Source organism: Nematolebias whitei, chromosome 11 (genome assembly GCF_014905685.2).
Source record: "Nematolebias whitei isolate Nwh7 chromosome 11, NemWhi1, whole genome shotgun sequence".
Lineage (NCBI taxonomy): Eukaryota > Metazoa > Chordata > Actinopteri > Cyprinodontiformes > Rivulidae > Nematolebias > Nematolebias whitei.
This window is the reverse complement of record NC_056508.1, coordinates 24,246,623-24,263,197: the sequence shown is the minus strand read 5'-3', so window position 1 is coordinate 24,263,197 and position 16,575 is coordinate 24,246,623. Positions and strand designations below refer to the sequence as shown.

The 16,575-nt window shown below is 41.2% G+C and overlaps 1 protein-coding gene across 1 annotated transcript in view; it reads left to right on the top strand.

Annotated features, from left to right (window-relative positions):
- The first annotated feature begins 1,422 nt into the window (after positions 1-1,422).
- Positions 1,423-16,575, top strand: part of LOC119416845 (membrane-associated guanylate kinase, WW and PDZ domain-containing protein 1) — a 39,184-nt gene continuing 24,031 nt past the window's right edge. Inside the window, 3 exon segments of the mRNA XM_037684037.1 lie at positions 1,423-1,702; positions 9,734-9,850; positions 14,798-14,917. Coding sequence (XP_037539965.1) covers positions 1,423-1,702; positions 9,734-9,850; positions 14,798-14,917 — 517 coding nt within the window.

Here is a 16,575-nt window from a genome sequence, read left to right as displayed (position 1 = left end):
TAAAGAAAACCCTCTGCTTTCTTTTGGTCTCATTAAGAACAGAGAAATACGGAAGTGGCTTCGGCCTTTCATCTGTTGTTTTATTTTTAATAATTTTCCCGGCTCCCAACCTGTCTTTTATTTGAAGTGTCGTGTTAATCTTTTTGATCCTGACACACGTTTGTTCCCGTCGTCCTGCATGTTGAGGTGACAGTGCTGCTCTGATCATGTCACGGGAACATCGGCTGTTGTTTTGCATCCCAGCTGTCACATCGGGACGACTCAAACAAATCTTCACCGTGTCAGCTCCATCCTCAGCCTCTGAAGCTCACATCTGCTCTTCAGGAGGCAAAACTTTCCACTTTCTGTTTATTTGTCCTGAAACCTCTCACCTTCCAATCATAGAAACTGTGCCATCACTTTCAGTATTTCAGCTGTCGGAACCATTCTATTAAAAAGTAGATATTTATTTGGTCACAACCTGTAACTTCTATCTTTCAAGAGTTTTCTGCATTTGAGTGGAACTTACTGAAGTGTTTGAGTCATGGCCTCTCAGGTTCTCGCCTGTCAAAATGTGTGTGCATGCATTCATGCAGTGTGATTTTCCCATGTGCCCGTGTGCTGGAATGCACACCAACACCTGTGCTGCCTGTTTACGTGTAAACAGAACGTCAGCCTCGAAGCCCCGTGAACATGAGGGAAGTGTCTGTTTCTGGTGGCCGCAGAGCATGTTGTTGAGTCCACGAGGTGTTTGCATAAAACAAAACGTACGGTTCCCAGGTTGACTTTATTCCTGAATTTCAAGTTGCCATCCGTTTGTCTGGAAAGTCCTGACAAGGGAAGCTGGAATTATTCATGACTTTTACACATTCTGATGTGAAAAATACTGTCACCTCCAGAGACTGAAGACTCTGCTGGCAAAGGTTTAGTTGCATAAAGTCACCGGTTATTTTCTGTGCACGTTTGTAATGGATATATTTTTTTGTCTTCTGTTTCACACCCGGCAGCACGGTGGCGCAACTGGTAGAGCTGCTTCCTCTCAGCGAGCAGGTCCCTGGTTCAAACCCCGGTCCAGGGGCCTTTCTGGGTGGAGTTTGCATGTTCTCTCCGTGCATGCGTGGGTTTTCTCCGGGTGCTCCGGTTTCCTCCCACAGTCCAAAAACATGCATGTTAGGCTGATTGGTAACTCTAAATTGTCCCTAGGTGTGAGTGAGAGAGGGAATGGTTGTCTGTCTTGTTTGTCTCTATGTGGCCCTGTGATGGACTTGCGACCCGTCCAGGGTGTACCCCGCCCCTCGCACAGTGATTGCTGGACATGGGCACCAGCGACCCCCGTGACCCAAAATGGAATAAGCGGGTAAAGAAAATGGATGGATGGATGGATGTTTCACACCCCCTTCTCACCCGCCAATCCTGTGTTGTTGTCTTTGCAGCTCGTTTGCCATGTCTAAGACAGCGGTGAAGAAGCTACACTGGCGTTCCAATGTGCAGGACACCTTCGTCCCCCTGCTTGGGGCATCAGGAGATCTGGGGGTCTCTGTTGGTGGAGGGGCGGATTATGGAGAGTTTCCCTTCATCACGTCGGCTCCAGGCGGCGGACTCACAGTGGGGGACATCGTCCTAGAGATTGGGGGAACGCCGTTACTGGGTATGACGTTAGGAGATGTTCGAGGAGTCCTCAACTCTTGTCCGCATCCAATCCGGATCAAAACTGTGTCTCCAGGTAGGACTCTGCAAAACAAAGATAATCTGTGGTACTTTGTAATCGTTTCCAGGTTAAACTAAGATTAAATTAAGCAATTTTATTAAAATGTTGTTGTTTACTCTCAAACTGAAATATGTGAACGTGGGCATGAGGATGGAATATGTTTTACTTTCAGAATGTTTCTTGTTTTATTTCAGATTAGTTTAGGCAGAAAAACACTGGATCAATATACTGAAAATATTTTTATTGTAAAAAAAAATCATTGTTTTAAATACATTATTTGACATGTTTTTAATTATTTTGAAATAGTTTGATAATGGTCAATATTGTGAGATATGTATTATTATTATTATTATTATTATTATTATTATTATTATATTGTTGTTATTATTATTTTTAAACAAGTCTCGCTTGTCAATGAGTCCTCGTGACCAAATAAGACTAACCTGTATAAATAAAGGTTGAATGAATTAATTAATTTAAAAATATTTGTCATTAATTTGGGATAATTTTTATTTTAAGGTTTTTAAATCTTTCTGTTCTTGGTGACACTTGGCATCACAGCTGATGTAAAACCACAAACAGTCACCGGAGACCAGGAGCTGAGTGTGATCAGCTCCTTTGACATCAATTAAATTTATTATTTATTTAATCAGAAGAATTCATTTGAGACCACAGGTCTCTTATCTGAAGGCAGCATAACATACATGTTTTTGAACTGTGGGAGGAAACCAGAGTATCTGGAGAAAACTCCTCCCAGAAAGACCCCAGGTCCAAACAGGAGATTGAACCCAGGGCCTTCTTGCTGTGAGGCAACATTGCTAACCACTAATCCATCATTGTGCCCTAATGAAGACCCATTACCATTCTTGTGATCAGCATTACACATCTCTGAATTAAATCCTAAAGGAATTTGACCTGGATAGCCATTATTTAGAGAAAATAAAAGTTTTTAAAATATTAACTCGTTTGTAGAAATTTACTCATATTTTTTAATTCACGTTATTATTTAGGGGTAAAACACAGTTCGTGTAGAAAAAACTTCTCAGTATTTGAAAATGTAAAGTCAATTTTCTTTTTTTTTAAATCTTAAAAAAGTTTTTTTTAATAGTTTTAACATATTAGGTTTATATTTTGATTCTTCTTTTTTTAATGACATTCGTCCAAATTTGGGATATTGTTTTATATTAGGAAAATCCTTCAATATTTTAAACTCCTTAATCATAAACGTTGTTGTTGTTGTTGTTGTTACATTCACTTTTTTCAGAAACAGTTTTATCTATTGGAAAAAAACCAGCCACTAGGGAGCACAAGCCAGTGTATCTCGTGTGCCGGTCCCAAGCCAGGGTAAATGGTGAGGGTTGTGTCAGGAGTGGCATCCAATGTAAAACACTTTTGCCAAAACCATTATGTGAGTTCATCAAAGCGAAACCATACCGGATCGGCCGAGGCCCAGGTTAACAAGGACCGCCACCGTTGCTGTTGACAAACAGGATGCCGGCGGAAATTGTGCTACTGTTAGTCGAAGACCATGAGGAGGGACATGTGTCAGGAGACAGAGGGAGAAGAGGAAAGTGAAGAATGTAGGACTGAGGATTGCAACTCTAAATGTGGGGACAATGACAGACAAAGGTAGAGAAATGGCTGACATGATGCAGAGAAGAAAGGTAGATGTTTTATGTGTTCAAGAGACCAAGTGGAAGGGCAGCAAGGCTCACAGCATTGGAGCAGAGTTTAAACTGTTTTACCATGGTGTGGATAGAAAGAGAAATGGAGTAGGGGTGGTCCTGAAGGAGGAGTTGACAAATAATGTAGTAGAGGTGAAGAGAGTGTCAGATAGGGTGATGTGCCTGAAGGTAGAAGTAGAAGGTCTAATGCTAAACATCATCAGTAGTTATGCTCCACAGGTTGGTTGTGATGATGAGGAGAAAGATACATTTTGGAAAGATCTGGATGAAGTGATAGAGAGTATTCCCAGGGAGGAGAGAGTGGTAATTGGAGCAGACCTGAATGGACATGTTGGTGAAGGAAACGGAGGGGATGAGGAAGTGATGGGTAGGTTTGGTGTCAAGGAAAGAAATCAGGAAGGACAGATGGTGTTGGATTTTGCCAAGAGAATGAAAATGGCTGTAGTCAATACCTATTTCCAAAAGAGGGAGGAACATAGAGTGACCTATAAGAGTGGAGGAAGGAGTACGCAGGTCGACTACATTCTGTGTAGTAAAGGAAACCTGAGGGAGATTGGGGACTGTAAGGTTGTGGCAGGGGAGAGCGTGGCCAGACAGCATTGGATGGTTGTGTGTAGAATGACTGTTGTTGTAAAGAAGAGAAAAAAAGTAAAATCAAAGTAGACCAAATGGTGGAAGCTGAAGAAGGAAGTATGTTGTGAGAAATTCAGAGAGGAGCTGTTAAAGGCTCTGGGTAGTAAGAAAGAGCTTCCAAATGACTGGGCTACTACAGCAAAAGTAATTAGCGAGACAGGTAGGAAGGTACTTGGTGTGTCATCTGGACAGAGAATGGATGATAAGGAAACCTGGTGGTGGAATAGTGAAGTGCAGGATGCCGTTCAAAGAAAGTGATTAGCCAAGAAGAAATATGACAGTGAGAGAACTGAAGAGAAGAGACAGGAATATAAGGAGATGGGACGTAGAGCAAAGAGGGAAGTAGCTAAGGCAAAGCAGAGAGCGTACAATGAGTTGTATGGGAGACGGGACATTAAAAAGGGTGAGAAGGCCTTGTACTGATTGGCAAGACAGAGGGATCAGGCTGGAAAGGATGTGCAGCTGGTTAGGCTTATTAAAGATAGGAATGGTAATGTTCTAACAAGTGAGGAGAGTGTGATGGGAAGATGGAGGTAGTACTTTGAGGAGCTGAAGTCCAGAAAGCTCTAAAAAGAATGAAAAAGGGGAATGTACAGATGATGTACAGAGTTGTAGCAACTACAGGGGAATTAAGTTGATGAGCCACATGATGACAATCTGGGAGAGAGTTGTGAAAGCAAGACTTAGACAAGAGGTGACTATCTGTGAGCAGCAGTATGGTTTCATGCCAAGAAAGAGCACCACAGATGCCATCTTTGCTTTGAGAATGCTGATGGAGAAGTACAGAGAGGGTCAGAAAAAACTTCATTGTGTCTTTGTGGATTTAGAAAAAGCACATGACGGAGTGCTGAGGGAGGAGGTGTGGTATTGCATGAGGAAATCTGGAGTGGCAGAGAAGTGTGTTAGACTGGTACAGGACATGTATGAGGACAGCAGGACAGTGGTGAGATGTGCTGTAGGAGTGACAGATAGCTTCAAGGTGGAGGTGGGAGTGCATCAAGGATCAGCTCTGAGCCTCTTCTTGTTTGCTCTGGTGATGGACCGACTAACAGATGAGGTCAGGCAATAATCCCCATGGACGATGATGTTTACAGATGACATTGTGATCTGTGGTGAGAACAGGGAACAGGTGGAAGAGAACTTGGAGAGGTGGAAGTATGCACTTGAAAGAAGAGAAATGAAAGTCGGCTGTAGTAAGACAGAGTACATAGGGAGGCCGGTGGAACAGTGAGGCTACAAGGAGCAGAGGTCTCAAAGGTGCAGGACTTTTAAGTACTTGGGGTCCACTTTCCAGGAAAATGGGGAATGTGGTAGAAGTGAAAAAGAGAGTCCAGGCAGGATGGAGTGGATGGAGAAAAGTTTGTGATCTGTGACAAAAAAGTGTCAGCAAAAGTCAAAGGAAAAGTTTACAAGATAGTGGTGAGACCATCTATATTGTATGATCTGGAGACAGTGGCACTGACAAAAAGACAGGAGAAAGAACTGGGAGTAGCAGAAATGAAGATGCTAAGGTTCTCCTTAGGAGTGACAAGGATGGATAAGATTAGGAATGAGATCATCAGAGGTACAGCACAGGTTGAACAACTGGGAGATAAAGTTAGAGAGGCCAGACAGAGATGGTTTGAACATGTCCAGAGGAGAGACAGTGGGTATACTGGTAGAAGGATGTTAGAAATGCAGCTGCCAGGAAAAATACAAATAGGAGATATATGGATGTAGTTAGAGAGGACATGGAGGTAGTTGGAGTGAGGACAGAGGATGCAGAGGACGGAGGGAGGTGGAGGAGGATGACTTGCTGTGGCGATCCCTGAAGAGGGAAAAGCTGAAAGAAGAAGAAGTTTTATCTATTAGAAACATCTTCTTTGTACACAAAGTAATTATTTTCTAACTTCATTTTCTGGAAAATTGTATTTATTAACCTTTATTTAACCAGGGAAATCCCATTGAGGTCACAGATCTCTTGCAAAGGAGGCCTGGGCCTGAAGGCAGCCTAACATGCATGTTTTTGGTCTGTGGGAGGAAACCGGAGTACCCGGAGAAAACCCATGCAAGCACGAGAAGAACATGCAAACTCCACACAGAAAGACCCCATTTTCCAACTGGGTATTGAACCCAGGACCTTCTTGCTGTGAGGCAACAGTACTAACCACTGAGCCAAAATTAAAATTAAACATTTATTTTGTGAAATTGTTTGCCCTTTTTAAATTTAGCTTTGAATCTGTTTAAACAATCTTTTTTTTCTTGGTCTATCGCCTTCATACATCTCCTCCTACATGTCTCTGTGTGAGTGCAGCTACAGCGTGCGCTCTCAGGACATTATTACCTGCAGTGTTCCCTCAGTGCGGACTGAACTAGGCAAAAGGGCCTTCTCCTACTCCGCTCCTGTTTCCTAGAATATCTTACAAAAAGATTTGAAGCTCTCGACCATGACCTCTCTAAATGGCTTTAAGAATCTGTTGGACTCCTGGCAGGCACCAATGCAGACATGTTCCTGTTTTTAGTTTTATACATTCGCCTTAGAATCTAGCTGTTTTTTGTTACTTTTTTTAGCCATCTTATTTGTTAAAAAAAATCTGTATGCCTTTTTATAACTGTATACCGTATTCCAAAAAAGTTCAATCTGGTCCTTTGGACATTCAAATTTTGAATGTCCAGAGGACCAGATTGAACTTTTTTGGATTTTTCTACCTGGATTATTGAGCATGCATCAGGATATGTATACCGTATTGTTGTCGCTGTTGTCCATTGTTGTCATCATTCTTTGTTGAAATCAGGTCTCTCTTGTAAATGAGTCCTCGAGGCTCAGTGGGATTTATCTGTCTAAATAAAGGTTAAATGAATTAAATAAAACACTAAGCAATTGTTTATGGAACATTTCTGATAATAATAATAATAATAATAATAATAATGATGATGATGATAGTATTTTATGCCAAAGTATTTTCCATTCTAAGTAAATATTTTCAGAATGATGTGAGTATTTGACTTTTTTAGAAGTTCTAAATGATTTTTTTCAGAAAAGTATTGTATATAACAAAAGTGCCTGCGACGTCACATTGTTCTAATATGAATCCATTTTGAAAAGATAACATTATTAATGTATTGTGAAAGAAAATGAACAGGACATGTAAACAGTGCATTGCTACAATGACTCACAACAGACAGAATCTGATGTTTCTTTAGATGGTTTTGATTCAACATCAGAGAGAAGAAGAATGGTCAGAGTTCAGATAAATTTGTTTCAGCAAAGACAAGGAAGCTGCCATTTTTAAAGAGTTCCCCTTTGATGTCACTTCCTGTTTCCCTTTGGCCACGCAAAGTCAAACAAATGCCAGTTATGTGACAAAATGGGTTAAACCAGGTGTTTTATGCCAAATTTCTCAAACATGAAGATGTTGTCTTCCACTGTTTGTATTTATCTGCATGTCACAGGCACAGGCAAGATTTTAATATAAAGCTAAAACATCTAACTTCAAAGCCCAAACCCTTTTTTCTAGTGCAGCGTGACTGTTGAGTCTGTTGCAGATGTTTGCCCCACACAAACCATATCTTATACTGAAGTCCCAGTCCTTAAACTCTAGACTGTCGCCAGCTAAACCTGTAGCTCGTAGCTTTCTGCTGCTGACTTACATTTGTTATCTGTCCATGAACTGTCAGATATGTGTGGGAGGGTTCAAAAGGCTGAAGACACACGTCAAGATTGTGTCAATACGGCTTTGTGTCGACCACAAGAGGCCCTGGTGTCGTGACTCTGAGGTTTGGGACGTGGATATCTGTTGGTTTCTGAACAGGCCAATATGTCGGCAGAGTGTCGTCTTATTACGGCTCCCGGTGGCCTTGCAGGCTGAATTAATCACCGATTTGGCCACAGGGGTTTAAACGGAGACCTTTGCTCCCAATACTTCTGCTGCTGGTAGATCCATTATCAACTCTGGAGTATTCCTGGGCCTCCCTGGGCAGCTGGACTGTGTGCAGCGTGTGCAGTGATGGATGTGTTGCTGTAGCACACCTCCTCCCATTCTTTCCTAAAACTACTATGACTGCTCCCTCTGCCCCAGCTTTCAAATATGGACACCGAGCTGCCTTCCCCAGACGCAGGAAGCATAAAGAGCAGTGATTCCACAGAAGTAGCTTTATGACAGCGGAGCCCCAGATTCTCTTCTTTACCATCATCCTTCTTATGTTTGCAGAATTTGTAAAATTATCACATAATCCTCCGGGCTCGTTCAGCAGAAGAGCTCATTTTTGCTCTTAACGCAGCAGCTGCCTCAGTGAACAAAAGCTCATTCCCCAAAAGGCAACAGGCGAGATTCATTCATTCATTTCTTTCTCAGGCTTTGGCCATGTTCAACCAGACATCCTTACACACAGCCTGTAATAATAAATTAGACTTTTTTATTATTAAGCACAACACATCCACTGTGATGCAGGGTGGGCGTGCTGCAACAGACAGAGGAGGTGCGCAGACGTGTCAGGGACGTGAACAGCTAAACGGCAGCCTGCAGGGGAAGCACCGACAGAGTCCTCATCTGTCAGGGTGACAAGATATCCTCAGCCCATCAATAACAGCAAGCAGCCTGTCATCAGAGGCCGTAAAGCACTCGAGATGAGATCACAGAGGGGGGAACTGAGTCCTGGTGATCAGCTGCAACTTCTACTTCTGTCCTAATTAACCTCCCCGTCTTACATGTATAAGCAAGAGTGGCTTTTATAGTCAGGATCTAATAAACACGTCAAAGTGAGGGGCTGTAAAGTAATGAGTTTAATCATTTCATCCTTCAGACATATTTAAATGTGACTGCATGCTAGCTGTTTGCTCCTTCTCTTGTCTACGGTGGCCCTGAGGTGGAAATGAACAAACAATATTGCAAAAAATGCAATAAAAACAACAAAAATAACATTTGAAAAAACTAAATTACATTAAGTCAAACAAGAAGTGGTTTGGATTTGTTAGTGTTTTTATTTTTACTTTATTAACAACATAAAACAGAACAATGTACAGTAGGGTCATTCCTGTTTTGTTTGAGTTCCCATGCCATAATGTGGTATAGTTTGTTTAAAGGTGGGCTAATATTTATTTTATTAATCTCATCTTATATGTTTGATTCATCTCTACCATAAAACACAACCACATGTACACAAGATGAATTTATTTAGAATAATTAAATCTAATTTTAAATGCAACTTGGGTTTACTGCCATGTCTTCTTTCATGCTTCCTGAAAGTAATTAAAAAAAGTCATTTTAAAATAATTTTAATAGTATTATTTATAATAGTTCTCATCCAATGACTTTTTATGATATCAAAATATTTTTTATGCTTAAATTATTAAAAATATCTCGGGTCCCTGAGTCAACTGTCCATCCTGTTACTCTAAAATACCTGTCACCCCGGTTTGGCTTAATGTAATTCTGTTTAAAAAAAAAAATGTAATTCTGTTTTTTTTTTTAATGCAATTCTGTTTTTTTAATGTAATTCAGTTTTTTAAAAAAGTAATTCAGTTTTTTTAAATGTAATTCTGTTTTTTTATGTAATTCTGTTTTTTTATGTAATTCAGTTTTTTAAATGTAATTCTTTTTTTTTCATCACTTCTGCTTTGGCTTAATGTAATTCTGATTTTATTTTATTTTTCAAATGTAATTCCAGTTTTTCAAATGCTGCTCATTTACAGCTCAGGGCCACCGTACTTGTCTCCTCTCCATGTCATCCTTGTGTTGTTTGCCCACAGGCTCCACGTTGTGCAAGGATCTCAGGTTGTATCTGAGTAAGTGCTTCACACCTGGCTCGGTGGACAGCCAGCTTCAGCAGGTCATCAGAGAGAACCTCTACCTCCGAGCAGTGCCCTGTAAGTCTCGTTCAAAATCATCACATCACCTCAAATCTTTCACGCGTCTCCTCGTATCCTTTAAGTCTTCTGCACACATTTACACCTCGTGTTCCACGTACTTTACATTTATTGTGATTTTTTTATACTGCCGACAGACTTTTATTAAAAATGCATTGAAGCATATCTCTTTTTGTTCATTATCGACCTCATTAATTCTGTGACAACATATCTCCTGTTGCCGTCATGTGAAGATCCTGGTGTTAATTAGCGTTTAGACATGCAGAGCAGCTTTCCACACTTCCCTGTGCTGCTGCAAGTTTGCACTTGGTGATTTCATTTACACAATTACAAAAAACTTTGCATATAAGGCCGTCATTTACAAGACTTAAATAGCTTATATCAAATTTCAGTTTAAGCTTATATTGCCACCCATGAAATACTTATTCATACAAATTCATCCAACTTGCACCGTTATGTTCTACCATTTTATTTACTATTTTTCTTTTAGACCTTGTAAATATTACAGTAGTCTCTCTTTTATCGCGGGGGATCCGAGAAGTGAAAAACTGCAAAGTAGGAATAGTAATACAAGTAGTAAGTAGTAGTTTATTTTTATATATTTATATATATATATAATTTATAAAGGCATTTTAAACCCTTCCCATACTCTTGCAATATTCTAAACAATGTTTCTAATCTCTAATTACTCTAAACAAGCACAGAAAGTCATGATTTCAGCTTCCTGCCTCCTCCTTTCTTTGCCACCTGCAAGCACTCTTGGCCACGCCCACTTATCAACTCTGTACGGAGATCAGCTGATCAGCTGCAGCAGGAAGTTTATCCTGCAGTATGGGCTGCACAAAGCTGCAGCAGATGCTAAATAGTTTAAAATTTATTTTAAATCAAAATTCCATGCCGATCGTGCGGCTCATCCATCAATCAGCCAATTGTGTGTCGTGTCCAATCTTATTTTGAAAAACCGCGATAGAACGAGTTTGCGATAAATGAACTGCGAAGTAGCGAGGGACTGCTGTATATTTCTTTTTCACTTTTGTGGTACTTTATTTTGTACCCTTATTGCATGCTTTAGTGTTTCTTGTTAATTCTTTTGTTTTTCGCGAGTCGTATCGGTTCTTCTCATCCTGACCATTACTGCACTGTTGACCTTGTGTTAACCTGCATGTGACAAATAAACAGCATAACAGGGAGAAGGAAGCTACTGACAGAAAAACATGCAGTTGACATTAGGAAAGTATGTATTTCCACAACACTTGGTTTATTTTGTGTCAGGATGGTACCTAGAATCCACAGCGAGGTGCTGCCGGATGTGGGACTGGGTGGTAGCAGGATGCTCGTAAATCTGGTGTTCTTTTTTTTTCCCAGTCTCTCCCTGCAGTTTGATTTAGATTATTTTGAATAAAAGCCAGCGCAGCAGCAGCCAAACGCATCGAGTAGTTGTGCATCTGTTGCTAACTTAATCCTCTACATGACGTCAGAAGAGGTTAAAACAGCTGAGGAGTCTGAGTCACAACCTTCTTGTTGCAATTTCCTGACATTCGTTCCTTGAAAATTAATAATTTGTTCACGAGGTGACGTGGGGGACACCCACCTTGCAGTGTGTGTCTTAACCGTGTGGTGGGAGCGTGGAGTCGTTGCTAATCTCCCCTTTAGTCCAAGAAGTAGGTCAAATGGCACAGTCTGCCACTACAGCCACACAACACACTCGCTGGCTGAACAAAGGACAGTTCAGAGCCCACGAGCACACGCTGGAGACATAAACTGTGTCTCAGGACAGCAGGTTGAGGTGTGTTTGCAGTTTTAGCCTGTTTAAGCCTGAACTGTTCCTACAAGCTGCAGACAGACTGTTTCTCAAATTAACATCTGAGCTAAATGCTACAATCACAACAGGTGGGTATTTTACTTCTAGAGATAAAGTATTATCAGGAGAATATTAAAAGTTGAAGCCATGCACAGATTTTAAATATCGCTCCATATTTCTAACACGGTTGAGTCAGGTCCTCTGGATGGATTCTTCTTTGCTGAAACGTTTGTCCAGAGGACCTGACTCATCAGTTTATCTACCTGGATTACTGAGCATGCATCGGGACGTTATTACATATTCATTTTTTATGCTTTTTGTGCCAGTGTTGCCAAACTTTGCAAACTTCCTCCGACGTCTGGCTGCTTTAATTTAGCAAAGAGTGACAACAAGTCCGGCTCAGCCCCTGCGTGTGTAATCCCTCTGATCTCCTGAAGATGACACAGTAACATCCTGTTGTTCACATGCTAACACCAGGACACGCGTGCACGTCTGAACCCAAACTACCACTCTGAGATGATCACTTGTTGTTTCAGACTGCAGGAGCTTTTCACTGTTTGATTCTTTTCATGAAGGAGGCAGCTGCACCTGAGGAGGTTTCATCAGTGGCTCATTGTGGCCCCCTTCAGGACCACAAGTATGTTCTTCCTGCTCCTTGTGTAGCATTTCCTATTTGTGCTGTGTTATAACTCTGAATTTCCTGAAGTTGTGATTAATTGGCCTCGATTGGAGTTTTTCAATTTGGTTTTACAGCAAAGTAGCAGACTGTTTATCACATAGGATCATTACCTTTTAAAAAATTCTGTAAAAATGTGGCTGAACGGCTGCACTGTTTAGATTATTTTAACGAGACAAAATTGTTTGGTACAGAAGCTGGCACTGATGCAGGTCATTACATTACAGAGGCTCAGCCAGGAGGGCAGTGCATAAAAATGGATATGAATGACAGCATTTAAGTAAAGGCAGGCTACACCATCAATAATCTGGAGGGGCGAATTAAATTAAAAGCTAATGTCTGTGAGAGACAAAGTGGAGGAGGGGGCGGCAGGATGCTCTCTGCGGAGCAGTTTTCATGCTGTCTGCTCCTTTTATGACAAACCATTTTAAATAAGTCAGCTGTCTTTTTCCAGAGAGCGTAAATCTCTGTTTTGTGGCGATTCTCTCCAACTTTCCCATCCAGTTTTTTTTTTTGTCTAAGCATGTGTACTCGTGTCCTTGGACGACTCGGAGACAAAGTCGTAGTCTCAAGTCTTCATCTCTTCCATGAAAGGGCTTTTTTTTTTCTTTCTACTTTTCTCCAGAGCGACTCGCAGATAAGAAACATAATTTAGTTATTTAAAATGCTCGCTCCAGGGTGTCAGACAGACCGTTCGTGGCCTTTTCAGCCGTACGGTCCGTTGTGTGCAGCGGTCCTGACAGACAGCGCTCTTTGGGTGTTTATAGAGTTTTGTGTAATTACCTCCTTCAGTCCCTCTTTCACCCATCTTCCAGGGGATCAGTGCCTACAGGGGCAGGCGAGGAAGAAGATGTCAATAATCCATTCTGTCTCCCCGCTGACATGCCATCTATATATATATATTTATCTCAGAGGAGGCTGTATAGATAATGAATCCCTGCCTCACACTGTATCAGCTGGAGAGATACTGTGCGCCCTGAGGGGAGGAGAATAAGAATTACACACAAGCCAGATGTCACGAGGACATTTGTTATCTGATGTTTAATTAGCCACTGACGACTCAAATTTTTCTTAGGCTGAGTGAGTTTGAGGTGCACGTTTATGTGGAACAAAAAACAAACGGGCTCTAATATAAAAGCCGATTGTCTTGTCTGTGAAAACAGCTGAAACCGTACACTGTCTCCACTTGAGAAGGTGTCCACTGATCCTAAAGGACAAGGCAACAGATTAGACACCTTAAAGGAGTGCGTGGAGACGCTAGTGAGACACGGTGCACAGATCCCGGGCATCCCACCAGCAGGCAGACAGCCAGAGCTGACTGTAAACACACTTTGTGCTGCAGAGGGAAGAGCTGACGGATAGCTCGTCCACTGCTGGGCGTGGACTCCTGTGTGTGAGTTGGCAGAATTGTGTGTGAGAACCTTTGTTTTGTTTTGTTTCTTCCTGTGTGTGTGTGTGTGTGTGTGTGTGTGTGTGTGTGTGTGTGTGTGTGGGCGGATGCCGGTGCAGTCCTGCGTGTGTCACCGCTGCTGGGAGCGCTGCTTGCAGGACAGCAGTGCATTAATCACAGGTTTTATAGGGTAGCTGGGTGTGACTTCCTCCTGCTGCCACCCTACACACACACACACGCACACACGCACGCACACACGCACACGCGCACACACACACGCGTGCACACAGACGTCACATGTCGTCCTCCAGGGGAAGGACAGAGATTTGTCTTTGGTGTGATTTTTAGATTTTGTCTGTGGACAAAGTGACTTGAAGGTCAGAATGGGGGTCGTTCTGTTCTCGTTTGCAAATTAGAATTCCTCCAGTAGTTTAATGAGAAACATAAAAGTGACATACTCGAGGCATGCTTACTCATGTTTAATTGTGTGGAGGTGTGAGGTTTGTGTTAAAACAACAAAGAGGTTTTGTCTCGTGCACAAAGCCTCCCCAGCTCCGGTTGTTTGGATTTTCAGGCCAAGGTCGCCGTGATTCAATTATGATGACAGATTGTTGATCAACTGAGTGCTCCACTTTTACAACTTGAAGAGTTTCTCTGCATCACATTAATGTTTCATTCAGCTCTTATTGATCAGTTCGTAATAAAGTAAATGCCTGTTAGCTTCATACAAAAGAGAATATTTGGTCTGAGGGTGACGCTCTGCTGATAAAATGAAATTATTGTAATTACAGATGAATGTGATTTGTATTAGAGTCTGATTGACTTTGTCCTTTCTGCAGTGTAGTTTTTAATCTTCCCAACCTGCGTGCAATCATTAGCTTGTTTCCTTTTGGATTGTTTTTGCATCATTTGTCAAACGGATGCACTATTTATAGCGTGCTGACCAGCAGTTTGTTTAAACACTGAGCTCAGATTGATGAGCCCTGATGGGAGGGAAAGGCTTTGATTAACTGATCAATCATCGCTGTCAGAGCTGGTATTATCTGCAGCCTCATCACGACGCCGTGTCTTCCCTCACAGGTACAACCCGGCAGCCCCGAGACGGGGAGATCTCAGGGGTGGACTACAACTTTGTTTCCATCGAGGAGTTCTTCTCTTTGGAGGAGTCTGGAGTGCTGCTCGAGAGCGGAAAGTTCAAAGGTCAGACAGAAAAATCATGATTTATTCACGTTTATAAAGCAACAGCATCCTTTTTATTTTATTTTAGTTTATTCCACAAAGTGTTTTGGAAAGTAAACATCATTGTTAATTTAAGTGAGTTTGTTGGCTTATAAAACAGATTTATTTTGTTAGCCAAATTTAAAGTAAATTTAGAAAGATATAGCAAAAATATTTATTGATGAAGGTAAAGTTACAAACTTGTTTAAACTATATTACAACCCCAGATTTGAAAAGAAAAAAGGATGTTCTGTAAAATGTACATAAAGACAGCATTTTGCAAGTTTTATAAACATATATATATATTCCTCTAAAACGCTCTTTTTATGCTCTGTCCTCTTACCGACCTGTTGCCAGTTAACTTAACTAGCAGCTAAATGTTCTTTCAGCTATTTATTTGTACCTCTTATTTTACAGCCTTTTGTTGCACCTGTTACAATTTTGTACGACTTTACTGCCATCAAATTCAAAATTACCTTATGTTTTCTTAAAAAAATAAAAATTTAAAAGTTTATAGGCTTATTAAATCTGTAAATCAGTCCATTCTGCCTAAATGTTTTCTGAATTTGTGTTGTGCAGAATCAATTCATGCTGTGCAGCTAAGACATTTTTTACAAAGTTGTGACTGGAGGGAAAATATTGTACTGCTGGTTTGTTGTTTTCTGAACACACAGGTAAAAAATAAAAAAAAACAGGGCTGATAACACACCCTGCAATAAAAAATATTGGATTTTATTTATTTTTTATTGAGTTCAAATATATCCTGGGATAGAATTAAAACTAAAGGAATCCTGTGGATATGTACAACCTAAATGTTAACAAGTATGAAAAACAGCTTTGACACAAAATAAAGACCAGAACACAGAAATCACCTAACAACAACCAGGAAAGTCTAAGAGTGTAAACAGCAAGGAAGACCTCCTGCACAATATTTACACTGAGGACTGTGATGACTGATTCAAGGCAGGTGTGATGATTACAAACCAAGATCAGGTGGGGCAGAAGATCTCTAACGCAGGACTCGTAGAGAATGTATACTAAAATAAATAAATAAACAGTAATAAGGTGGTACAGAACTAATTCATACCGAACAAAATCTAAACCAAAACCTGAATCAACTCAGTGACATCCCATTTCATGCCACTTTATTTAAAATGATGCCAAGATGGCCGCACTCAGCCGAGTCGCAGCTTCACAGGCTCCCTGTGAACTCGATCTTTTTCGGTTCCTGTTGTTTTTGTTTTAACTTTTTATTTTTTATTTTTTGCATTTACAATGCACATTCACCGTACGGGTATGACCGCGACACACTTGTATAGTTTTGTGTCGCTGCCTTGCCATCGTGCCATCCTGCCATTGTGGTTCAGTCCTTCCAGCCTCAGGCTCAGGTCTGTCATGGCGGCTGTCTCCATGATCCTCCATCGGCCTGCACGGACCGAACTCTACGGACCTGTTTGGTTCTGCGGGGTTCTGTCTGCTGGACCCGGTTCTGGAGTGCAGTCTAGGAGGCAGCTGCTGCAGTCACTGTTACCATCGGGCTGCTGACGGGACCTACTAACCTGCTGTGACCTCACTGCTAACAGAACCTCACTGCTAACAGTATCATGCTGCAAACTGGACCATGTTGCTAACAGAACCTC